Raw genomic sequence first — 26,030 nt, 5'->3', positions numbered from 1 at the left:
TACCATGAACCTGACCACCAATGGTGCAAAAAAAAAAAAAAAAAAACAACCCACCTTTAAGCACAACGTGGGAGATCAACTTTGTACCCTGAGCTCATGACTTCTATCTAAATCAAGGTCCTTCAACCTTGCCAATGACCAGGAAGATGATCTTCATCTCCCAGAGTTCCTCAGTCATCTGGGAGAATTCTGGGAGCTGAAGTCCACCTTGAAGTTGCCAAGATTGGGAAGCATTGCTGTAAATCATACGTTAGTGCGTTTGATTTCTGCCCAATAGGTGAATCTAGACACTTTCTTTCGCAAATCAAGGTTTACATTGGAGGATCCATTGTTTGTGAATGTGGCTACTGAGTTGTAAACTTGACAGCTAATGATGCTTTGAACCAGAATACGATTTCCACCTTAGTCCACCACCTTATCCCGGGTCGCTTAATGGCTCCTGAAGTTTGCTTGGCTAAGAAATTGGCAATAAAACAAGGAAAAATGTCTAAGTGGTACAGAATGCTCTTGTGTCATTATAAATAATTTATAAGGCATGGTGTAGTTTTCCCCCATGGTACATTGTCCAAATGCATTAATTTCAACTTCCAGAATTCACCACCTGGATGCTGAAACCCACCTTTATGGGGCCCCTTGAGTTCCCAAAATTCTCAGTGTTGACCAGATGCTGGTGGGGAATTCTGGGAGCTGAAGTCATCCCTTGTTGTAGATATCCTTCCTCTCCCACAATTCTCTCATTCTGACTAGAGAATTCTGGAAACTGAAGTCCACACGGTTGCACTTCACCTCCTACAATTCTTAGCAAATGACCATACTGACTAGGGAATTCTGGAAACTGATTTCCATGCATCTGGATGATGTCCAAGTTGGGAAAGTAGGCAGAGAAGCTGGGATGTCCAAGAACGAGACTCTCCGCACAACTGGTGGGCACCTCAACTTGGGGAAGGAAACTCATCCTGTATTCCTCAATTCCGTTAAATTCCATGGTTATCTCCAGATTAAAAAGCAAGGGCTACGAGATGCCTCAACAGCCAGATAGCAAGAGAAAGCAACGTTATCCTTGATCCTTGGACTTGCTTTCTGGTTGGAATCATTGGGGGGGGGGGGGAAGCAGCCAAATATCTATCAATCAATCAAAAATCAATCTCAACGATTCCCAGATGAGGTTGTTATGTGAGACTGAACCGTCTCTTCAGCTTCGTGAGGTTCAGATCCATCACTTAGAAAACAAACTTCTATGAAGAGCTTTGAAGAGCTTCTAGAAGAATTCTTAGAAGAACAAACTCCATGGTTCTTTTGCAAAACGTGTCCCTTTAGGAGAGGCCCTTTGCCTTGTCTATGTCCCCAAATAGAAAATGAAAGGAAGCTGCTGATGAGGACATCACTACAATTCACCACATAGAAATCAACATCTGGCACGTGTTGGAGGACATCCAGAGAATCTCCACCATTCGGAACTGGATGTAACCGAAGAAAAACCCAGAGAGGACGTCAGTGACATGGTGGCGTCCCACCATGATTCGGGAGAGTCCCACTAAGGAAGCCCAAAGGATAAGAAGAATACGGAGAGGGACGGCTAGAACCAGGTGATTGAGGAAGAACTTGGAGACCATAGCAGCCCGGCTGGCGTGACCAGCAGGGAAGGCATAGAGATCCATCGTCAGATAGTCCAAAATGCCCGGGCTGACATCGTAAGGGCCTTTACGCTTTGCCATTTTCTGTAACCCGGCCACAATGATGATGTCCATGAGCAGAGCTAGGGGATGGGAGAGAAAGGAAGGAAGGAAGGAAGGAAGGAAGGAAGGAGGGAGGGAGGGAGGGAGGAAGGAAGGAAGGAAGGAAGGGGATGGAAGGGGAGAGAGAAAAGGGGCATGAACACAACGTTAATAATTATATACAATGTAATATATATATATATATATATATATATATATATATATATATATATATATATATATATATATATATATATATATATATATATATATATATTTTAATTACATAAATGCAACATCCTACTGCAATGAGGAGATTGGCTCCAAGTCACCCAGCCAGTGTTCACATATAAGACATGAGTAGAATTCACCGTCTCCTGGCGATTGGCTCAAAGTCACGCAGCTGGCTTTCATGCCTAAGGCGGGACTAGAACTCAAAATTTCCTAGTTTCTAGTCTGGTGCCTTAAACACAAGACCATATTGTCACCAAAAAAAAAAAAAAAAGACTAAAATTTTGGGATTCAGGGAGGCAAAGTGATAGAAGAAGAAAGGTGATTTAGGAGCAGACTCTCCAGAAAACATTATTCTGGGTAAATCAAAGCGAAGACATTCAACCTGTCTTATGCAGAACTGGAATTGTGGATTCCGGCACAAGCTGGCCCTTCCTCCTACGGGCCATGTCCTTGGAGGGGTGGGTGGGGGATACACAATTTCTATCTCTGAACTAGATACTTTAGTGTGGCTTCTGCCCAGATTCATCCAGACAAGCATGTGCCAAGAAAAGGTCAGGTTGCAAATAAGTTGGTTTCCCGCAGAGCATTCTCAGCTCAAATGCAATTTGGAAATTACTGGGAACCCAAAATAGCCTCCTCGGGATTCATGGTATGGTTCCCTTTGCATCATATTTGAGAGAGAACACCTCGAATAAGGGGGGAGCCCAAACCTAACTCTGGAGAAATTCACAAATTTGTTTGTTTGCTTCCTTATTTATTACTAGCTGATAACCCAGCATTGCCCAGGTATTTATTTATAGGGGGGAATGTCTGGACCAAACATAATTTCTAATATTGGATTTCCCCCCTTACCGGAGGGAGCCCCCTTGTGGAGTACTGTGAAGCTGTTACCATGGCCACTCCACTGTGCTGTACAATAGAAGCCATTTTGAGCCACAACAGGCTGTATCTTAATAGAACACCCCCCCCCGAGGTGTTTTAGTGATGCCTTACCCCCACAGTATTTGTTTCCATAGAGTAAGTCATCTGTGTACCAAGTTTAGTTGAAATTTCTTGAGGCATTCCAGAGTTATGCTGGAACACACACACACACACACACACACACACACACACACACACACACACACACACACACACACACACACACTGAGTTATCAGCTATCGGCTACTCATTGGTAAATGTGGACGTGCTGTTTCAGTAATCGGGCCAGTCCGTTTAGCAGTTTCAACAAGTTTTGTTGTCTCTCATCGTAGGTTTTGCCAAATCGTTCCATCTTTCTGCAGAGATAATCTTGTGGCACTTATCATATATATATATATAAAAAACAGCCTTCAATGGATGTGTTTTCCCCCCCTTCTTTTTCTCAGAAGGTTGTTATAAATGCAAATGGGACCGAAGCAGAATTCTTTGCAAAACAGGAAATGCTCTGCTCGTGTAAAGCCAGAGGTATACCACATTGCAGATCTGGTTGGGGAAATTCTCGACTTAAACATTGTGTGCAGTTAGAAAGACTTCATTTGCCTCATGCAAAAACTGTTGCAACCTCTAACCTTCACGAATCTCTCTCTTATCTTTTTTTTTTTTTTAAGATAGGAAGGGTGAGCCAAAGGCCCTCTTACACATTGCTCAAACACACACACACACACACACACACACACACACACACACACACACACACACACACACCCCTCTATATATCTGCTTCGTTGCTGGAGCAGGCTGCGTCCTGAAATATTCATAGGTGTGGTCACTCGGCTATGGAAGAATATTTATTTTTTGAGCAACCTGACCTCCGATCTTGCAACAAAAATCCCTCTCCACGTCTTCCGAGGCCTTGGATTGTCTTTGGAAAGCATCTTGAATATGCTTTGCTTTTTCTCCCCCTCTTCCCCATCGTCCTGACCGTGTGTGTCGGTTTAGATTAGAGAAATGCAAGTCACCAGAACAGATTGCTTTCTTCCCCCCCTTGGTGTTTTCAAAACCCTTCCCTCACAAAACATCCTCCATTTCTTCATCCTCGGGTCCGTAAAGGAGAAAATATGGAGACTTGGAAGATAATGGAGAGGCAGTTTGGCCTAGGGGTTAAGGCACCAGGCTAGAAACCAGGAGGCGGTGAGTTCTAGTCCTGTCTTAGGCATGGAAGCCAACTGGATGGTTTTGGGCCTATCACCAGGAGGCGGTGAGTTCTAGTCCTGTGTTCAGCATGAAAAACAGCTGGGAGATTTTGGGCCAATCACCAGGAGACTGTTTTTGTTTGGAGATAAATTTCTTTAAGAAATAAATTTCCTGGTATCCTACCCTTGAAAACGGAGGCTCGACAGACTTATCCCAATCAAAAACCAACTTTTACTTAAACAAAATGAATTTTCAGCATCCTGTGGCCGTGAAACCAATGTTTCCCCATCTGGTTTAGAAGTTTACCTCAATCCTTGGCAGCCGGGCCAACTTGCTAATGAGACCCTACGCTGAATTTATTTGGGAGACACAGGATTGTGAGAGATAAATGTCAGTTAGTTCCAGAAACATCAAATAGTGTTCTCTGAGAATTTAACAAATTCTAGCAGGATTGAACTACAATGTGAATTTTTTTGCGTGCTTCTAGCTTTACCAGGGATTTCTGCCGCTATTCTCAAGGATTCAGTTTGATTAGTACTGTACCCATTTCACAGAAATATGGATTGAGTTTGAAAATAGCAACGCAGCCAGGGGTGAAGATGAGGAAGATGAAGGGGTAAGAAAATAGGAAAACAGGGAGGACGACAACAAGACTTATCGGAATCTCATTGTATAGGATTTCAATGTGTAGGAGAAACAGGAAAACGAGATGATCAAAACTCATTTCATGGTCTTAGTTGTGCAGGATAAATAGGGAAACCACAAGATTATGGAATTTCGTCCTATAGCTGTCATGGCGAACCTATGACACATGTGCCAGAGGTGGCACGCAGAGCACACTCTGTGGGCACCGGTGCCGTCGCCAGCTGCTCTTCATACGTACCAGCCAGCTGGCCTTCACAGCCTGAAAACGGCCCCAAAAATGGCTGTTTTACGGGGTCCTTTTTCAGGCCGTTTTCAGGCTGGTTTGGGGGGCGTTTTTTGCCCAAAATGGCCTAAAAATGGCCCCAAAACTGCCTGAGAAAGAGCCCCAAAATGGCCTGAAAATGGCCCAAAATCACCCCAAAAATAAGCACACTGGGCAGCTGGTCTTTGGATTTCCAGCACTCCAGTGCGGGCACAGGGGGGCACCTTCCGGTTTGGGCACTTGGTGCTGGAAAGGTTCGCCATCACCGTCCCGTAGGATGGAGTAGGATAAACGGGAGAACCGTGAGAATCGCGGAATCCCATCCAATAGAGTTGAACAGAATGGAGAAAACAACAAGAATGATGGGATTTCACTGTACACGATTAATTGATTGGGACAAATAGGAAATCGGGGGGGAGGATTTCCTGTGGATGCTCGGAGGAGAGGAGGGGGGGAAGGTCCAGGGAAGAGAAGCTCAAGGGACTTACCTAAAAGGAGATTGAGGAGAACTTCCTGGCCAGCCAAGGTGCTGCTCTTGACCAAGCAGATGAGGGTGCCTCCGATCCAAGGAATACCGTGCCCGGTGATGCCAATGAGGTTGACCATGGAGCGGGCATTGCCCCAGGCCGCTGAGTTGCTGGCACAGACCCCCAGCCGCTTGGAGAGGGAGATGTCGATGGCCAGCAAGGAATTGTAAGCGATGCCTTTGAAAGTGGGGTTCAGCTGCATGCAGTCTTCCTCCGGCAGCTGCTGAGATGGGCGCTGCTCCTTCGACCCCTCGCTTTGGGACGGGGCAGGGCCCCCCTGGCTGTTTGACCTCCGGGGCAGACTCCGAGGCTCCTGGGCACTTTTCAAGGGGTGGCTGAGGGAGAGGAATTCGGTCCGGTTCAAGACGTTGTTCCGCTCCCGGGCCAACCTGGCTCGGTTGGAAACGGCTGGCATGGTGGCACGTTGTCTGTTAAAGTGGGGGGGGGGAGGAAAAATTCAGCTGTGGAAGGGAAGGTGGACGGCAGAACAAGCCCCCCCTCCCTCCCTTGCTTCTCTGCCACTTAAGCCCGGGGTAGCCTTGGCATCCCCCTCCTCAAAAGTCATGAGGTTGGGAAGCTGCCCCAAACTCTAAATATAGACGCCCTGCTGGAGGGGGAAACCCGGCCGATGGCCATAAACATTGGCTCTCCAAGCCCACCAAGCTTGGAAAAAGAGGAGGAGGAGGGGGAGGGAGGGAGGGGGCGGAGTAGGGAATCATTGACAGCTTAATTAGCCACTCTGGCACCTGAGAAAGGCCTGGGCATCCAATGGGTAGGAGTAGGGGGAGGGCGGACAATCAACCCAAAGGTTTGGTTGCTTTTAGGTTGCTGGCTTCCCACTTTTTGGCTGTTTCTTCTCCGGGATAAAGGGATGATAAAAAAAGGATGCAGATGCCAATCCGCCCCCTTTGAAACTTCCTTGGGCTCCAGGGACTGCAGATCCCATTCTCCCTGGCTGACAGGGCTGGAATAATGGGTTCTGGAGTCCGGGTGGGTGGGTGGGTTTGGAAAGCAACTGCCTGGGGTAGGCAGCGAGGGGAATGCTTTTCTCAGCTGCCAGCAAGCTGATGAAGGGCCGGAGAAGGGAAGAGAGGGTTTCGCAGCTGTTTATTATATCCCCCCCACCTCTTCATTGTTGTTGTTGTTGTTTTGGAGTCCTTTCCATTGCAGCTTTTAAATTAAATATGAATGGAAAGGGGAGAGGGTTGATTGGGGGGGGGGGAATCTCATCTGCTGGTTTTTGCTGCCAGAAAGCAGTTTTGTCAGTAAAGAAAGGGAAAAAATGGAGAGAGAAAGAGATGGGGGAAGGAAGGAATAAAGAAAGGAATAAAAAAAGGAAGGAAGGAAGGAAAGAGGGGGAAGAAGGGAGGGAGGAATGAAAGAAGGAAAAGCAGAGGGAAGGAAGGAAGAAAAGGGGGGAATGGAAGAAGGAAAAGAGGAAGGAAGGAAAATAATGGAGGGAGAAAAAGTGGAAAGAAGGAAGGAAGAAAGGGGGCAGGGAGGGATGGAGGAAGGAAGGAGGGAAGGAAAAAAGGACTCTGCCACACAGCATTATGATTTCAAGGTGCAGTTATGAACTGTTGACCCATTTGGAGTATGTTTACACATCTAATTCACCAGCTCAGCTCAATGCTGAGAAACGGCATCTGCACAATTTTTTCAAATATTGCAAAAGTGTTTTGTTTTCTTTTGTTCCATTTTGAGTTTGCACTGTGAAAACCCAATCTGCTGGATTGGCTTCGTGGTCTGGTGCTTTGCCTCAACCCAGGAAAAGCCCTTTTTCAGTAGGCTGGTGGATGGATACAGATGAGAGGTTTTCCTTTATGGACTTGCCTGTTGATTTTTCACCCTGCACATCAAATGCCACTACCCTGGATTTTTTCCTGACACTCAAGGGGAGCGAGGGAGAGAGAGAGAGAGGGAGCGAGGGAGGGAGGGAGGGAGAGAGAGAGGGAGGGAGGGAGGGAGGGAGAGAGAGAGGGAGGGAGGGAGGGAGAGAGGGAGGGAGAGAGAGAGAGACAGAGAGAGGGAGAGACAGAGAGAGAGAGAGAGAGAGAGAGGGAGGGGAGGGAGAGAAACACAATTCCAGGATGAACCTCTGTGCTCAAAACTGTTTGGATCTTTAGGTATTGTGGGAAGCCGTGAGAGAATAGAATAGAATGTAGAATATAGAATAGAATGTGGAACAGGAGTGGGAGGGACCTTGGATTTTAATGTTAGGACGGCTTTAGCTTAAGATTTTCGCTGCTCCCTCCTCCCCTCCCCACAAAAAACTTTTCAAAGAAACAACCACACCCGCACTAACCATAGGCAGGTGGTCCTCGACTTAACAACCGTCCGTTTGGTGACGGTTCAAGTCCCTTTCTTTCCAGGCCCACCGTAACTTCTCACAGTGACTAAATGAAGAGTTGTAAGCAGAAGACGATGGATAGTAAAAACAAAAAAACCAAAGTGGAGGAACTGGGAGATTTACAGCCTGCTGGACATTTACTCAGAGGCCAACTACTCAAGAGGCCTCCTAGTTGACATTTCCAAACATCTCCAAGGGCAGCCCCAGAGAAAGCTCGTGGCAGGAGTCTAGCCGAGATATCCCCCCCCCCAGAGGGAAAAACCCAAGAGTGAGACCTTTTTTTTTTTTTTGCTTGGGAGTGGGGGGTGGGGGCAACAAAGCTCATTCCGCTACCCTGTCACCCATATAGGTATTCTGCAAGGCTCCGAAGCAGGAAGGAATACTGTAATGTGCTCTACATGGGCTGCCCTTGAAGAGCATCCGGAGACTTCAGCTAGTCCAGGAATGCGGCCGCGCGAGTGATCGTGGGCGCACCACGGTTCGCCCACATAACACCGATCCTCCGTGAGCTGCACTGGCTACCTGTCGATCTCCGGGTGCACTTCAAGGTCCTACTCACCACCTATAAAGCGCTCCTTGGTAGTGGATCTGGCTATTTGAGAGACCGCCTTCTGCCGATTACCTCCCTGCGTCCCATCAGATCGCATAGAGTTGGCCTCCTCCGTATTCCATCCGCCAGTCAGTGCTGACTGGCGACTACTCGGAGGAGAGCCTTCTCTGTTGTGGCTCCGACACTATGGAACAATCTCCCGTGGAGATTCGTACCCTCACCACCGTCCAGGCCTTCCGCACAGCCCTCAAGAACTGGCTAACCCGTCAGGCCTGGGATAATCTTATTTTTGCCCCTCCCGAATGCTGAGTGAATGTTGAGTTTTACTGTCTAACTCAGTGTTTTTCACCACTGTGCCGCGGCACACTAGTGTGCCGTGACATAGTGTAAGGTGTGCCGTGGGAGAATTACTTTATATATAGTCAATATAGGCACAGAGTTAAAATTTTCAACATTTTCTAATGGTGGTGTGCCTCGTGATTTTTTCCATGAAAAAAGTGTGCCTTTGCACAAAAAAGGTTGAAAAACACTGGTCTAACTTACTTTTGTGCACATTTCTTTTTTTGTACTGTTCTACACTCCCTTTCCTTTTTTATTGTAAGCCGCCCTGAGTCCCCTCAGGGAAAAGGGCGGCCTATAAATATCTAATAAATCCTAAATCCTAAAATCAGGGAAGATGCCAACGTGCGCCTCTCCTAGAGTGGTCTGTTCCTGGTCGTTTTACATAGAGACGGCCGCAAACTGGGTTTGCCTGGCTGTCGCTCTTCTCAGTTCAGATTTCCAAAGTGGAGGAGACAGGCTGTCACGGCTGCGGCCCAGGAGGTCTATTTTGGTCCCGCAATCTGATCTCTTGGCCCAAGTCTATTTTCGCACCTTGGATATTTCCCCAGTATACAAAATTCCAGGCGGTCGAGAATCCCCCAACCAGTTTTCCTTTCAGCCGCCTGAAACCCAAGTTAGTTGGTAGGAGTTGGGGAACAAAAGGGGTGGTGGTGGGAGGGAGGGAGGGAGGGGGGGGGGGAATGTAAGAAACCAGATGATAATTCAGTATTTTGGATTACAGCTGCAATCTCTAGGCTGATGTATTACAAAAACGTAAAATACAATTCTGTGCGTTTGGAAGAACAAACTGTTTCAAAGGTTGGCCGTAGAGGCTTAAATCATTTTCGACATACATCACAGGGAGATGTGAATCTTTCCTATCCCCTTTAGGCTTTTAGAAAATCTGCAAAATGTCCTTTGGGGAATGTAGGGGGAAATCAAAGATGTGTGATATGTAGTAGCAGAGGGTGTAGGATATGTAGAAATCCTGTTGTGCTGTATTCTTCGTCCTGTTTTACAATAATCTTTCTATGGGTTTAGAGTGTTAAAGCAGCCTATGCATTAAAATAGAGATAGATAGATAGATAGATAGATAGATAGATAGATAGATAGATAGATAGATAGATAGATAGACAGACAGACAGACAGACAGACAGACAGACAGACAGACAGACAGACAGACACACACACACACACGAGAATGGGTGGATGGATGGATGATGGTGATAGATGGATGGATGGATGGATAGATAAAGAGAGTGGAATAATCCAAACATAGTGACTGCATTCGCACAAGCTAAGTTCCTTTGCTGCATTTGGAAACTAACCAATGAGAGAGAAGCAGCCTAGAACTTAGCAGAATCTTCCGGACAGTGAGAACAATTAACCAGTGGAACTCCTTGGCTCCAGAAGTTGTGGGTTCACCATCAATGGAGGTTTTAAGAAGAGACCAAGGCGGCCATTTGCATTAAATGGGATAGGCTCTCCTGCTGGAGCAGAGGGTTCGCAATCCCCAATTTAATGAGTTTATATGCCGCCCAATCCCGAAGGACTCCGGGCGGCTTACAAATACGAAGTGAAATGAAATAACACATAGGGGGAAAGAACAAAACAGTTTAAAAAACACAACATACATTTGGCTTATCTGGGGGTTTGGACCTGATTTAAAATCAGCAACCCCAGGCCTGCCGGAACAGCCAGGTTTTGGTGGCTTTTTGGAAGGCCACGAGAGTGGGGAGGGTCCGGATCTCTGCTGGTAACTCGTTCCACAGAGTCGTAGCAGCTACAGAAAAGGCTCTCCCCCGAGTGGTCGCCAGCCGGCATCGTCCGGTCGACGGCACCCGGAGGAGGCCTAGCCTGTGGGTTCTAATCGGACGTTGGGAGGTGTGTAGCAGGAGACGGTCTCTCAGATATCCTCCACGGTCCCTTCCAACTCTGCAGTTCTGTAATTCTGACTGGAAAGCAAAACCACCTGGCATAAACCCAACTAGGGAAGGATGGATGCACACCACAGCGCATGCTGCATTTGTATGTGCAGAGGGAACATACAGTTGGAAAGGACCTTGGAGGTCTTCTGGTCCAACCCACATCTCAAGCAGGAGTACCTATGCCATTTCAGACATATGGTGGCCCAGTCTTTTCTTAAAAACTTCCAGTGACGGAGCACCCACAACTTCTGGAGGCAACTTCTGTTCCACTTCAGGTGCTTTGGAGAAGAGGCCGATCACTTGTCCTTTTGGGTTTGGGAATGCTCTGTAACATCTGCACTGACAGAGGCAGACTCACAGCTCTCCTCCTGGGACCAAGTCTCTCTCCTCTCTCCCTCCCTCTCCCCTTCTCCCTCGCCCCCCCCCCTCTCTCCTTGTTGAGTTTTATCTCAACCACCACATTCCATTCTGGCTTCTGTGCCCCACACCAGCTTATCACCAAGATCCAGGAGACCTTAAGTTGCCATTCCAGCTCACTCTGAATCGTGAGGGAGAAAAAATGCCATCCTTTTAGCTTGCCTTGCTTGCTGCCAACAGTGCATCAAGCGGTGGAATTGGGCCAAGGTCATGCAGCAACGAGGGGCACTAGGACCCAGCCGCCTCTTAATCCCACACCGGCACCACTCAGCCAGGCGCCTCCTCGGATTGCACACATCCGCAGTCACAACTTGGAGGCAAAACAACAACAACAACAACGACACAAAACACAACAAAGATATATTCTACAAGGGAGATGGAGGGAATACAAAAGCGGAATCAAAACTATAATACCCAGCATTCCTCAAACTTGTGCTTTCAAAAGTGCTGGGGGGAGGGAGGGAGGGAGGGAGGGAGGTCGCCCTTCTGTTCGGGACTCCTCCTCCGTGTCAGGTGCTCAGCCCAGAGGGGGGGGGGTGACAGGTTGGCGTTCAGGATGGACTGCACCTATCAAGTTGCCAAGGAGGATAAAACAACCTGCTCACTGTGAGAGGCCCCGAAGTAGTGAGGGAGGGAGGGGGGAGGAGAGAGAGAGAGAGAATTAGAAAATTGATCAGAGAATTAGATTGGGGATAGATAGATAGATAGATAGATAGATAGATAGATAGATAGATAGATAGATAGGAGAGATAAGAACAGAATAACAGAGTTGGAAAGGACCTTGCAGGAAGGATGGATGGATGGATGATAGATAGATAATGTTTTTTTCTTTTGCAAAAGTTTGGTCCCCGGTGCAGCCTTTCACCATCACCCCCTTCGCCTCTTTGCCCACCGCCCGCCTAGGGGTGGCGGGCAGGGAAGCTGGCGAGGGGTGCAAGCCCTGCGCAAAAGAGCCGAACCCCCAAGTGCCCGAAGCAAGGAGAGGCGAGGGCAAGGGCAAACCGGGCGTCTGGATTGCGGCGCGCACCTGCCTAGCGTGCGACTGGGAAGAACGGGGCGCCGCCGCCGCCGCCGCCGCCTTTGCGCGGAAGGTGACTGCGGATCCAAGGCAGCCGGAGGCAGGCGCACGGGCTGCTCCTTAGGGAAAGAGAGGGGGGCCTCCCTTCTTCTCCCCCAGCCGGGGGGTGGCCAAAAGGTGGGGGCTGCCCTGAGACGACCTGCTCGTCAGGACCCCTCTCCAGTAGCCTTGGAAAAACAGCTGAAGGTGGCGCGGTTGGTGCGCAAGCCTTCCAGAGCAAGGCCGTCCGGAGATCCCCGGAGCTGGAGGAGGAGGAGGCGGCTGCTGCTCGTGGCTGGATGAAGGGCAGCGGAGGGACGAGCCAGCCAAGCCAGGGAACTGCCGGCGGCAGAGGCGGTCTCAAGGCGGCCAGAAGCAGAAGACGCACCGGCGCGCGGGTCCTCGATTCCTTGCGCTTGGCTCCCCCGCCGCCGCCGCCGCCGCCGCCGCCGCCGGGGCTGGCCAGACGCTGCAAGGCGGCATCAGCAAGCCAGGCGAGGCAGAGGCTGGAGCCCGCGAGGAAGAGCAAGGCGGCTGCAGCTGCCCAGCTGCGGCGTTGGCCGGCTGCGAAGGGCGCGGAGACGCGCAGAGACGCGGAGGGCGAAGAAGGAAGCGCCGCCGGGAAGGGGCGGCGAGGAGAAGCCCCTGCAGGGCTGCTGGCCGCCTCCCACCCCACCCCCACTCCAGCGCCTCTTTCAGGTGGGGGCGCCTCCGCTTGGGGCGGGGGGGAGAACGTGGCGGGCGGCGATTGTGAGGTGCGCCGCGCAGTCACCAAAGGCGCGATTGATGCGCAAGCTGGTGGCGGCGCCGGGGACACAACGAGGGTGCCCAGCAGCCGACGGTGGGGAGCCAGCAAGGAGCCTCAGACCCGGTTTTGGACGGGGGGGGTCAAGAAAGAGAAAGTAGGCAGAAGGGGCGACCAAAAAAAACCACAAGCCAAAAGAAAACCCAGAACCCGCCAGAGAAGGAGAGAGAAGGGTCCGAAACACGAAAAAAATCAACCCACGAGAGAGAAGTTGAAATCAAACTTTTTCTGCCTGGCCTTCCAAGCACCCCGACTTCGCTTTTGGAGGAGGAGGAGGAGAAGAAGAACGCGTGGGAGATTAGGTGGGTTAAGAGACTGGCCGCAAAAGAAAATTATGCGTGGCCGATTTCGATGAGCGTGTAAATGCTTTTTTTTGTGGGGAGGGGGAGGAGATGAGGAGGTGGGGTCTATTTGTATACTGGTGATTAGTGGGGAAAAATGCTGGATACTTTAGAATCTCTGGAAACTTTTAAAAGAAGATCCTTATAATTTTTCACACTTTTTCCTGCCCAAAGGTGAGTAAAGGCTTGGGAACCCACCCACCCCCAGCACAATACTATCCTGGATAATTTGGAAGGTAAATTCTGACTTAATGGCTCCGAGAGGAACGTTTGGCCTCCATTCTCTAATTATTTTTTGGGTCCTTCCTACCATTTTGCGGATGTGACTAAAGAAATCTACAAACGGAAGGAAGGGAGGACAGATGTGTCTTCATGTGAGAACTCTTCGGAGGCCTCCAAGAAGGTCTTGACTGGGCTCTCACTAAGACAGCTTGTTTCTAAAACAGTGACTGTGCGTAACCTGGACTCTTAAACAGCAAACCCACAAATTGTGACCCACCTTGAAAACTAGTACAGATGGTATTGACAGATTTGGAGAGTCAAAACTGGACTTTGGATCATTAAAACTCCTGTAAGTTTTAGCAGCCTTTATTGATTGTGGCCCAAATCTATCTATCTATCTATCTCTCTCCCTTCCCCTCCATCTTTTTTTTCTTTTTCCTTCTTTCTCTTTTTCTCTCTCTCTTTCATCTACTATCAATCATCTATCTTTTGTCTATCTCTATTTTCTCTATATATCATCTATCTTATTATATCTCTTATTCCTCCCTCTCTCCCCTATCTATCTATCTATCTATCTATCTATCTATCTATCTATCTATCTATCTATCTATATCTATCTATCATCTATCTATCCATCCTCTTTCCCCCTCCCTCCCACTCCACCGTTTCTTTTTCCCCCCTCTCTCTTTCCTCTCATCTACTATCATTCATCATCAATCATCTATCTTTTGTCTCTCTGTTTTCTCTTTATATCATCTATCATTTATCTTATTATAGCTATCTTATCCATCCATCCATCCATCCATCCATTATCCATCTATTTTTTTTGCCACTCATCTCGTGATTCAGGCAACTTTTAACCAGGAATTAGGTACTGCATGCTGATACACACACATACACACACACACACACCCTCCTAATATTTCCACTTAAATAAGAGCTCATCTCTTATTTTCCATTACAATTACAAAAGGGCAAACTTTCATTATTTAATTTTCATTTAATTCATTTGAGTGCTAATACTTATCCGTGTAACATTTTCATCTTTTATTCTGCTCCTTCTACACATGGTGAGCTCCCTAGAGTCACCACTTGGCGAGATGGACGGCATATAAATTTCATAATAAATAAATCTGCAGGGCCAGAAAGAGAACTATGACTATTTACTGAGCTATTTTTGAATTCTGCTCCCCCCCTTTCATTTACACCTGGGCAAATGTTTTTCAACAGCTGAAGAAAGAGATACATAAGAGACAATAGGTTAAATATGCCAAAACTTACCAATTTGGGCTTTTGCTTGGATGATGTTTGGAAAAAAAATCCCTTTTGGCTGTTCCAAAAACAAAACCAAATTTATACTTTTTTCTTTCCGCTCTCCCAAAGGGGAAGTTATGAATGAATCTCCCATCAGGAAGCGAAAACGTGAAGCCGTCACCGAGAAGCTAGAACCTAGAGATGAAAAAGAGGCATTTATTCTTCGCCTTTGTCTTGTTTTAAAAGATTAAAAACAGAACAGAAAGAGAAAAAGGGGGGAAAAAGAAGAAATATATCAAAGCAAAATATAAGGCCAGTTGATTGTAACTCACCGATCAAGGGAATCAAAGCCAGCTGGAAACGGTCTTTACACACACACACACACACCACAAAACCAAGGAAACTTGGATTACTGGACTCCTCACCTTCTGGCTTTGAAGCAAAGTTGTTGATTTGGCAGGAAGAAACTCACACCCTAGGGCAAAACCAAAAAAGTTTGATTTGTTCAGCCTGCCAGAAACAGGTTCAGGTCTCCTAATGAGAATGCGTCTTCTATCCTATGGATATCAGTTTTGAATTGACCGATGAGGAAGATTGTTGGTGCCTTTTGGCGATCGTGCTGGTACTTTGGGCCATGGGCTGCATCCAAAGCATCAGCTGCAAGGCAAAAGGCTTTCGGGAGAGCATCACCGTCCTGGAGATCAAGACGTCCATTGACCCCGTCCCCACCAACATCGACGAGTCGTCCAGCGTGGTGTTGAGGTACCGCACCCCGCATTTCCGCGCTTCGGCTCAAGTCCTGTTGCCTCCGGTGCCCAAAAAGGAGACCTGGATTGTAGGGTGGATACAGGCGTGCAGCCACATGGAGTTCTACAACTATTACGGTGATCATGGCATGTAAGTGACCGGGCTTTTGGGGGAGGGGAGAGATGGCAGTTGAACAGGGCTGGCTGGACTAGCGCCATTGCAAGCCAGGCTGCCTCTCTGCAGGGTTTTTGGCAGGATATAATTTGGGGTTTATTTAAAGGGTGGTGCAGTGTTTCTCCACCTGACCAACTTTAAGAATTCCCCAGCCAGCATGCTTTAAGAAGTGTGGACTTCAGCTCCCAGAATTCCCCAGCCAGCATTCTTTAAGATGGATGCAATTCAGGTCCCAGCATTCTCCAGGCAAAATGCTTTAAAATGCATGGGCTTATCAGAATTCCGCAGCCAGCATGCTAGGAATTTTGGGAGTTGAAGTTCACACAGCCTAAAGCCTAATGCTGATTGGGAAATTCTAAGAGTTAAAGTCCACCCCTCTTCAAGTTGCCCAGTTGTTGAGAAACCCTGGCTTGGCGTATTGTGCAACCCCAGAAAAATCTAGCTTTAGTGTGTGGAAAAGAGTGTGGAGGGTGGACACAGACAGAGAGAGTTTTGCACCATCGGCATATTGTCGTGTTAACTTCCTCTTGGTTTACAACAAGAAACCTCCGGAGGAACCAAAGTGACCGAGAATCCAAGAATCACCCCTGCCAAAGCCCATGAAAACTCACAACTCTACAACAGAGGCCCAGATTCCCCCTCACGTTTCACGGGAGGGCAAACAGGAGATCAGGCAAAATGAGGGTATATCTCAAGTCCCCCCCTACTGGATCATTCCAGGCTGGAAATTTGTAGAAACCCTCTTTAGTTTGTTTAGACTTTTAAACGGGTGAAATCCAGCAGGTTCTGACAGGTTCTGGAGAACCGGTAGCGGAGATTTTGAGTAGTTTGGAGAACCGGCAAATTTCACCTCTGGCTGGTCCCAGGAGTGGGGGGAGGGGAAGGGGGATTTTGCAGTATCCTTCCCCTGCCACGCCCACCAAGCCAAGCCACGCCCACCAAGCCACGCCCACAGAACGGCTAGTAAAAAAAAATTGGATTTCACCACTGCTTTTAAACCTTGGGCCTTTGTGTTGAACAACGCGTTATCTTTATCTTTTTTTATAATTTTATTTATCACCATTTATCATGATCTTCCTAAAAAAAAAAAAGGTCAGGTTTTATTTACAAAGGGCCGAATCTGAAATCTTTTCAAGTGCCCCAAAATGGTTTGTGCGTAAAAATGCAGTCCCTTGACTGAATCCATAAGTTCATTCTCACTTTCACAACTTAAGTTCCTTATTCTCATCTGGCTTTCTCTGTTTTGTTTTTTTTAAACTGAATCACTCACCCTCTCTTTCGTCCATTCTTTCTAGGAGGCCTCCTTTGAGGCTGGTTCTGGCTACATCTTTTGAGATATTTCTCTGGTCCTTCTTAACTTGAAGTCAGGGAGAGAGCAGGCAGAAACCCAAACACTTTTAAGGATGGTGGTTTTCATGCCCAAACATTCATGACAGGCAGTCTTGGACATACGGCCACAATAGATGCCCCAACCCTTTCCTGCAGTGAGTCATGGTTGTTAAGTGAATCTGGCTCCCCCATTGACCTTTGCTTGTTAGGTCGTAAAAGGGATCACGTGACCCCCGGGACACTGCAACCACCATAAATACAAGCTCAGTAGAAGATCATAGGCTTGGAAGGGACCTTGGAGGTCCTCTAGTCTAGCCCAACTTTGATTCGATGGCCAGAGATCTTACATCCCTGATGGTGAACCTATGCCACGGGTGCCAGAGGCGGCACACAGAGCCCTCTCTGTGGCCAGGGACGCCGTCACCAGCTGCTCTCCTCATTTCCGGCACGCACAGGGACGCCGGCCAGCTGATCTTCACGGGCGCCGGAGCACCCAAAGACGACCCCAAAAAGGGCCGAAAACCAGGGGTTTGGGGCACGAAAAACAGCCATAAACAGCCAAAGAGCGGGCACGTGGGCACCAGCTAGCTGGTCTTTGGGTTTCCGGAAGAAAAACAGAGGGGGGGGGCACCCCCTTTTGATCCCAGGAGGCTTCAGGGAGGCCTGCTAGCATCAAAGTGAGGTGGGGCGCCTAACCTCCACCCCGTATTGGTGCTAGCAGGCCTCCATGAAGCCTCCTGGAACCAATAATGGGACATTGGAGGGGGGGGGGCATCGCAGCCCCACACCTCTTGCACATGAACACCATCCCCCCACCCCCCACATATGTACTCGTCTCCCGGCACAGACCCAGAAACCAGCTGGCTGGCAGGAGGCCCGTGCGCATGCGCATTGGAGCTGACCTGGGTGACCGCCCGGCTGCCTTCAGAAACGGCTCCACCTGCCATAGCTTTGCCCTCATGGGCCCATCTGCTCCTTAACAGACCTGGCCCTCTCTCTCTCTCTCTCCCTCTCTCTCCCTCTCTCTCTCTCTCTCTCTCTCTTCCCTGATGCTCGCAAAAAACAGTCAATGACATCTTTGGGCAGTCAGTGCTGAAAAGGTTCCCCCCCCCACACCGCCTTCTCTCGTTCTGGCCCAATGGCTATTCAAGGTCATCTTGTAAAGCGTCAATGAGGGAACCCCCACAACCTCTGGAGGCCAGCCGTTCCCCTGGTGAATTGTGAGATGAATAGAATTCTCCTCCGAGATGTTTCCATCGGTTACTCCCCCTCCGGCCGTCTGATGCTCTGGGGAAGAGGTCGGCCCCTCTCGTCCTTCTGACAGCCCCTCAAGCACTGGAAGGAGGCTACCTTGCCACACCTCCCCTTCCTCTTCGTCAGAACGGACGCACATAGTTGCCATCACAGCCTCCGTCCCTCTCGTCATCTTTCTTGCTCTTCTCTGCACTCTTTCCAGGACCTCGGCATCATTTGGGTCCATGGTGGTGACCAGAATTGGTTGAACTTAGGAGTTTAGGGCACTCAAAGCCAGCTCTGGTATCAGGCAAGACCCTAGTCCTTATGAGGCTGAATTAAATCACAGTGAGAACAATCAATCGGTGGAACAGAAGTTGCCTTCTGAAGTTGTGGGGGCTCCATCGCTGGAGGTTTTTAAGAGACCAATAATTATAATTCGTAATTTAATGAGCTCATATGCCACCCAATCCCGGAGGACTCCGGGCGGCTTACAAAATACGAGATAAAAATAAAATAACAAATAGGGGGAAGAGACAAAAACAGTTTAAAAACACAACATACATTTCGCTTAACTGGGGGTTGGACCTGATTTATAAATCAACAACCCCAGGCCTGCCGGAACAGCCAGGTTTTGGTGGCTTTTGGGAAGGCCGTGAGAGTGGGAAGGGTCCGGATCCGTGGGGGTAGCTCGTTCCACAGAGCCGGAGCAGCTACAGAAAAGGCTCTCCCCCGAGTGGTCGCCAGCCAGCATTGTCCGGCCGACGGCACCCGGAGGAGGCCTAGCAGATATCCAGGTCCAGGGCCATGTAGGGCTTTAAAGGTAATCACCAGCACTTTGTAACGCGTCCGGAGACCAATAGGGAGCCAGTGCAGCTTGCAGAGGATAGGTGTAACATGGGTGTACCCAGGTACACCCGATATCGCTCATGCGGCTGCATTCTGGACCAATTGCAGTGTCCGAACACTCTTCAAGGGCAGCCCCATGTGGAGTGCGTTGCAGTCATCGAGCCTTGAGGTGACAAGGGCATGAGTGACCATTCGAAGAGCCTCCCGGTCCAGATAGGGCCGCAACTGGTGCACCAGCCATTGGTCTGACTTGGTATATGTTCTCCTGCCTGAGAGGGGGTTGGACTAGGAGACCTCCAAGGTCCCTTCCAGCTCTGTTATTCTGTTACCTGTTACCCTGGGATGCAGGAAATGCCTTATCGTTGCCCTCAAAGCCCTTGTGGGCACTCTTCCAGTCTTACCTAGCTAGGAGCTCAAATGATGATTAGCTTACTATATCACGCTGAGGCATGGCAGGAATGCTTGAACCCGGACACCTGGCTGGCTGTTAGCACAGGAAGTAAAAGAGGAAGCTTGCTCTGAGTAGTCCGGCCTTACCAGCACAAGAGCAGGAAAGGAAGTTGAAAACAGCAGGCGTTAAAAAGAAACAGCCATCTGCTGAAGCAGATTAGGTCTTTTTTTTTCCTATTCAAATTGGGCCTTTTTTTAAAAAAAAAAGACTCTAGAAAGAGTGTGGAAGCCTCTTGATGTGGGTGAAGAAGGGTGAAGAAGGAGAGGGCAAAAGTTGCCTTGAAACTCAACATTAAGAAAACTTAAGATCGTGGCATACGGCTCTCTCAATTCCTGGCCAATAGATGGGGAAGAAATGGGGATAGTGACAGATTTTATTTTCCTGGGCTCCAAGATCACAGCAGATGGGGACTGCAGCCAAGAAATTAATCCACTTGCTCCTGGGGAGGAAAGCTATGGCAAATCTAGGCAGCCTACTAAAAAGCAGAGACATCACCCTGCCAACACGAGGGCGTCTAGTCAAGGCTACAGTTTTCCCAGTTGCAATGAATGGCTGTGAAGGTTGGATCATAAGAAATAGGCCAGTCTGGGGAAGGCTCTGGTGAGGGCTCTGTGTCGGATGGATGGACCAGGGCCGTATGCCAGTTACCAGCTGCCTTCAGAGTCAGACATCAGTGAGGCAGAAGAACAGCTGGAGCCTCTTCCCAGTGTGCGCACGCGCAGAGTTGCCGGACGAAGGGAACGGCTAAAGAACAGGGGTGGACTTGGGAGTAAGGTGGACAATGAATGGGGAAATAAAAGAGGAGCGAAAGGGGAGTGGAGTTTTCAGGAGACAGTTTAATTAATTGGTTCGTGACTCCCCAAGACTCCTTGCCAGGTTTTGCAGTTCTCGGCCTGGCAGCTCTCCAAGCCAGCTAAGGTCTGTGACCGTAAATCCTCCCTTGAAAGACTGGATGTGAATGAGCAGAATTCACAGTCAATTATAAAAGGGGTTTTTGTCGGGAGAAGGAGTCTCCTTCAGGCTCTCGGGAGGCCTCGGTCAGAATAGAGGGAGAAAAGACAGAATATAAATTCCCAGTTGGAGAGCAGATGGAAATTGCATTTGGAATTGCGCTCGCCCATCGGTCGGGACCTACGGAAGGGCCCCCGTTCTGCCTATGGGTTCCTGTTTGGAGCTGCACGTATTGGGGGGAAATACCAGAATAACCGCCCAAAAGAACCACGCCATCCTTCCTGGCCCCTCGGTCTCAGCCCCGGCAAGGCCTAAGGTCTCCAAAGGGTCATTCAAGAATCCCAAACGTGGCTTGATTGGCGGCCGAAAGACCCCCGTTTCCTGACGAATGCAAACCAGACTTCCTTAAATTTGCAGAAAGAGATGAGTTTGTCAGATAGGCGACCAGGCGAAGGGCTTTTACTTCCGCAGATGTGCAGGCAAAAGGCACGGGGGGGGGGGGGAAACCGACTCGCAGACCTATCAGGCAGGCTCTGCGAGGGCTTGCGGAAGGCGGTGGGGTGGGGACCCAGCTGTTTGGTTGCTACAGCCTTGAGTGAAATAAACCACGATGCTCCTTGTTGGAGGCCGCTAATGTTCGCTTGATTTCCAGGCAGCAAACAACCGAGGATTATCTGCAGGTCAAGGAAGGCCCCTCGCAGGGGAGAAGGGACATGGCAAGCAATTGCAAGGAGGAGGAGGAGGAGGAGGAGGAGGAGGAGGAGGAGGAGGAGGAGGAGGAGGAGGGCTGGCTAGCCAATGGCCGCACCTTTCCTGACCTAAGAGCTTGGCCTGAAAGGCATCGGCTTTCCTGAGCAGCTGCCTCAGATGCACCAAGTAGTTACTTATTCATCTGGCATTTCTTTTATTTATTTAGCAGGTTGCTTGCGGAAGCTTCTGCCTTTCAAATATAGATAGATATAGATATAGATACTTTATTTGTATGCCGCCCTTTTCCCTGGGGGGACTCAGGGCGGCTCACAATTCAGGGGGAGGGAGGACAAACAAGTTACAAACACAAAACAATACATCATTAAAAGAGCACAACAGTCATACCATTCGGGATAGGGGCAGCGAATCTTTAGCCCCAGGCCTGTCGGAACAGCCAGGTTTTAAGGGCTTTGCGGAAGGCCTGGAGGGTGGTGAGGGTTCGAATCTCCACGGGGAGTTCGTTCCAGAGGGTCGGAGCAGCCACAGAGAAGGCTCTCCTCCGAGTAGTCGCCAGTCGGCACTGGCCGGCGGATGGAATTCGGAGGAGGCCTAATCTATGCGATCTTATTGGCCTAGTGGAGGTGATTGGCAGCAGGCAGTCTCTCAAGTACCCAGATCCAATACCATGCAAGTTATAACACCTGAGATATTTTTTTTAATGTCCCTCAGGTTTTGACGCACTCACACAAACACACAGACACAAACAAAAACAATATATCTGTCCATCCATCCATGTCATCTCTCTATCTGTCTCTCCATGCATCCATTCATTTCTCCATCCAACCATCCATCATCCCTCTCTCTCCAGCTCAGCTATCTACCAACCTATCCTATCTATCCGTCTATCTCTCCATTCTCTCCCTTTCTTTCTCTCTCTCCCCCGCCTCCTCTACCCAAAGCACCCAAGGGCCTCAGGACAAGAAGCAACGGATGGAAACTAGTCAAGGAGAGAAGCAACCTAGAACTGAGGAGGAGGAATTTCCTGACAGAAGAACTATTCACCAGCCGAGCGACTTGCCTCCAGAGGTTGTGGGTGCTCATGACTGGAGGTTTTTAGAGAGAGATTGAACCACCCTCTGTCTGGAATGGTTTAAGGTTCCCTGCCTGAGCACGGGAGGAGGAGAGAGGAACCGCTCCAAGGTCCCTTCCAACTCTGCTCTTCCATTCTACGCCCTTATCATCTATCCACCCTCTTCTGTTCATTTGTTTGTAACCTTCCGTTGGGCAAAGGGATGCATCCCACCACAGCAATTTTCAAGGCTTCACTAACTTAAGGAACAAGTCCAAAACTTGGGACCGTGACTTCTGTGGGGTTGAAATTTGACGGTCCTGATTGTCCTTTTGCTCCCTGCTGGCATCCTACAAGGAAAGTTAATGGGGAAGCCGGTGGGAAGTCAAACATGGCTTTTTAATGGCCCAGCCATAATCATTCCATCTCTCTCTGTTTAATGACTCAACAAGTCATGGCTTCTCTATATTGTCTCTCTGTGTGTGTGTGTGTGTGTTACACAATATATAGTATGTATACAGTGTGTACATATGGTTTATTTTAACTCATCTAAAAATTATTGAATTGTGGTCTGGCGTTCCTATTGCATCACACCCTGCTTTGGCTGATTGATTATATGCCATCAAATTCTGGTTTTCATTCCTAGCGACTGCATGGATAGATTTGTCTACCATCCCTCTCCTAACCTGCTCTTTCCAATTTCATGCTTTGGTTAAACAATGCTTATTCAATAAAGCTCAGTTGGTTGGTTGGGTTGATAAGCCGACGAAGCTGCAGTGAACCACAATTTTTGAAAACGTGGGGCGGGCTTGGCTTCACCAAGCAGGTTACGTAAACAAAGAAAGAAAGAAAGAAAGAAAGAAACTCCGAACTGAAACAGATAAACCTCGGGATTGTTTGGCGTTTTGCGGGAAATGGGCAGCATCTCTGCCCTGCTAGGAATCTAAAAAAGAGATCTCCACGGATCGCAGGGAGGAACTAAAACAGGACTTTGATTTTGAAATTAGTTTGGATCATGAGATGCAGAAAATAGGGGAGTCCACTCTTGAATATTTCTTTTCTTTTGTTTTTACCTTGCTAGCAAACTAAGAGGGAAGTTGCAAAGTTTCTGGTCCCGGTTGCAGTTGTGAGTCAAGGGATTCTGTACTTATATGAAGTAATCCCAACATAGCGGCTGTGTTTGAACAAGCGAAGCTTCTTGGCTGCATTTAGGAACTAATCAATGAGAGAAGCAACCTAGAACTAAAGGAGAAATTTCCTGACTATGAGAACAATTAAATCAGTGGAACGACTTCCTTCCAGAAGTTGTGGGTGCTCCCATCACAAGAAGAGATTGGACAGCCATTTGTCTGGAAGGGAGTAGGGTTTTCCTGCTTGAGCAGGGGGGTTGGACTAGAAGACCTCCAAGGTCCCTTCCAACTCTGTTATTGGGCTATTCCGAGTCTTCCAGTTTGTTACTTTTTCAATCGAAATTGAAAAGAAGAACATTGAATGTAGAATGGGGATCCAGATTGGGAGCCTTCCGGTGCATTACTTTTTCTGTCCAGACTCAAGTATCGTTTGCACCCACGGGCACGTAGGGGCTGAAGCTTTTGTAAACCATCGTCCTTTGAAACAAATGAAACGTCTGGTGTCATCTGGGAAGCTATTTTGAGGTTTTGATGACGAACGGAGAACCACTTCTTTGCAAGGCGCATCGCTTGGCTTTTAGCCACCCCTCTGGATGGCTCTCAAAGAAGATTACGGAGGTTGAGAAGATGAGTCTCTCCGTTACTGTAGGCTAGTTTGTTTGACTGTAGTTTGCTGAGTAAACCACCATTGGTGGTTTGACTCCATCCATTCAAGACACAACTGAACCAACAACGTGCTTAGGACGGTGTCTGATATTAGCCGATGCGTGTTCAGTGAAGGTCGGGGTTTCTCACCTACGACCCATGGATTCCAACTCCCAGAATTCTCTTCTGGTGGCTGGAGGATTCTGGGGGTTGAAATCCATGTGTCTTAAAGTTGCCAAGGTTGACAAACATTGATCAAGACGGCCCTTATTCGCCTTCAGGCTCAAAGGTAGCAAGTCTTTCAAAGCAATTTGTAGTCTTCAAATTATTGAGTCTCAAATTTCCAATGCCAAACAAGACAGTTAAATGAGTCCCCCCCCCCACTATTTTACGGCCTTTCTTGCCACAGTTGCTAAGTGAATCGCTGCAGTTGTTAAGTTGGCAACACCGCTGCTAAGTGAATTTGTGTCCTCCACTCACTTGTCCAAAGGCCGCCAAAGGGGGCCAGGTGTCAATGCAACCGTCGTAAACACGAGTCAGTTGCCAATCTGAACTTTGATCCTGTGATGATGGGGGGGGGGGGATACTTCAGTGGTCGTCGTAAGGGTCCTACGTCACTTTTTGCACTGCTGTTATAACGTGGGTCACTAACTGAATGGTTGTAAGTTGAGAACTGTCTGTATTTCTGCGGAACTCAAACCGATTTGTATCTTGTTGAACAGTCCCAGGAACAATCCCAGTGATTTGTTGGGTCCAACTGAGCTGCCTTCTTCGGCCGTTGTTGGGGCCCACCAGTGGAGCTGGCAGCAGATTCGGAGAGTGAGGAGTTTGGGGAGGAAGATGGGCCAGTCCTGGAGCCCGGGGAAGGCTCTGATGATGAGGGCTCTGTGTCACAGGCAGAAGGGGGGGGGGGCAGGGCCTGTTCCCAGTGTGCGCATGTGCAGAGTGGCCAGACGAAGAAGGGAAGAGCGAAAGGACAGGGGTCAACTTGGGAGGAAGGCCACAGGTGGACGGTGAATGGCCCCTCCCAGAGGGAATAAAAGAGGAGCGAAAGGGGAGTGGAGACCATTAGTTTGCTTAATGGGTTCGTGACTCTCAGAGGCTCCTTGCTAAATTCTGCAGATTTTATGCCTGTCAGCTCTCCAAGCCAGAGAAGGTCTGTGACTGTAAATCCTCTCTTGAAAGACTTTGCTGGAGGCGAATGAGCAGAAGTCACAGTCAATTAAAAAAAGGGGTTTTTGTCGGGACCAGGAGTTTCCTTCGTGCTCTCGGAAAGCCTCAGAACAGTCATCTTCATGCTGACCTTCTTCTATTGAATGCTATGAATTCTATGATTCCAAATTTTAAAACCTTCTTCAATCTGCTCCTTCTTTCTCACTTCCCACCCAGGTCAAGTTGGGAGCTTCCTGAACTCCTGGACGGCAAGATCCAAGCCATCAGTGACTCAGATGGGGTCAACTACCCCTGGTATGGGAACACCACCGAGACCTGCACCATCGTAGGTCCCACCAAGAAGGAAGCCAAGTTCACCATCAGCATGAACGACAATTTCTACCCCAGCGTCACCTGGGCGGTCCCGGTGAGCGACAGCAACGTGCCCAAGCTGACTTGCATCCACCGCGATCAGAGCTTCACCACCTGGCTGGTGGCCACCAACACCACCACCAACGAGATGGTCATCCTGCAGACTATCAAGTGGCGGATGAAACTGGGCATCGACGTGGAGCCCAGCCATCCTCTCGGGCGCCGGGCCAAGCTGAGGGAGCCCTCTGCTCAGGAGCAGCCCCAAGTCCTCAGCAAGAACGAGCCAATACCACCCAGTGCCCTGGTCAAACCCAACGCCAACGATGCCCAGGTCCTCATGTGGAGGCCCAAGGACGGGCGCCCCCTAGTGGTGATACCCCCAAAGCATCGGTAATCGGAACCCCCCTGTGGCAAGGGGGGGTGGGTGGACAGAGCAACGGAGAGGGGTGGAAAAAAAAGAAAAAAGAAACACTTCGTATTTAAGAGAGAGAGAG

The 26,030-nt window shown here is 48.9% G+C and overlaps 2 protein-coding genes across 3 annotated transcripts; one reads left to right on the top strand and one right to left on the bottom strand.

Annotated features, from left to right (window-relative positions):
• Positions 1–1,148: 1,148 nt before the first annotated feature.
• On the bottom strand, positions 1,149–14,899 carry PLPP7 (phospholipid phosphatase 7 (inactive)). Of its 2 annotated transcripts, XM_014068903.2 has the most exons (3): positions 14,772–14,899; positions 5,461–5,927; positions 1,149–1,756 (listed from the first exon to the last, which is right to left on the bottom strand). In XM_014068903.2, exons 2-3 carry the CDS (start codon positions 5,912–5,914, stop codon positions 1,392–1,394), a joined length of 819 nt encoding a protein of 272 aa, XP_013924378.2. In that variant the 5' UTR covers positions 5,915–5,927; positions 14,772–14,899; the 3' UTR covers positions 1,149–1,391. The 2 variants fall into 2 exon arrangements, with proteins under 2 accessions (XP_013924378.2, XP_087561088.1); XM_087704962.1 differs by lacking the exon at positions 14,772–14,899 and having other exon boundaries at positions 5,461–6,088.
• Positions 14,900–15,303: 404 nt separating this feature from the next.
• On the top strand, positions 15,304–26,029 carry FAM78A (family with sequence similarity 78 member A). Its single transcript, XM_014068902.2, has 2 exons — positions 15,304–15,641; positions 25,402–26,029. The coding sequence occupies exons 1-2, from the start codon at positions 15,304–15,306 to the stop codon at positions 25,928–25,930; spliced, it is 867 nt and encodes a 288-aa protein (XP_013924377.2). The 3' UTR covers positions 25,931–26,029.
• Position 26,030: the final 1 nt, after the last annotated feature.

This window comes from Thamnophis sirtalis, unplaced genomic scaffold, assembly GCF_051295495.1.
Source record: "Thamnophis sirtalis isolate CommonGarterSnake01/CBP01778 unplaced genomic scaffold, rThaSir2_p1.2 scaffold_2, whole genome shotgun sequence".
NCBI lineage: Eukaryota > Metazoa > Chordata > Lepidosauria > Squamata > Natricidae > Thamnophis > Thamnophis sirtalis.
The sequence above is the reverse complement of the archived record's forward strand: the minus strand, read 5'-3'. Positions and strand labels throughout refer to the sequence as shown.

Excerpts from the sequence above, each read along its gene's own strand:
- PLPP7 (XM_014068903.2), bottom strand. The coding sequence starts at position 5,914 with ATGCCAGCCGTTTCCAACCGAGCCAGGTTGGCCCGGGAGCGGAACAAC. Across the intron at positions 1,757-5,460 it reads TCTCCTCAATCTCCTTTTAG|CTCTGCTCATGGACATCATC; the intron begins GTAAGTCCCTTG and ends CCCATCCCCTAG.
- FAM78A (XM_014068902.2), top strand. The coding sequence starts at position 15,304 with ATGGATATCAGTTTTGAATTGACCGATGAGGAAGATTGTTGGTGCCTT. Across the intron at positions 15,642-25,401 it reads TATTACGGTGATCATGGCAT|GTCAAGTTGGGAGCTTCCTG; the intron begins GTAAGTGACCGG and ends CTTCCCACCCAG.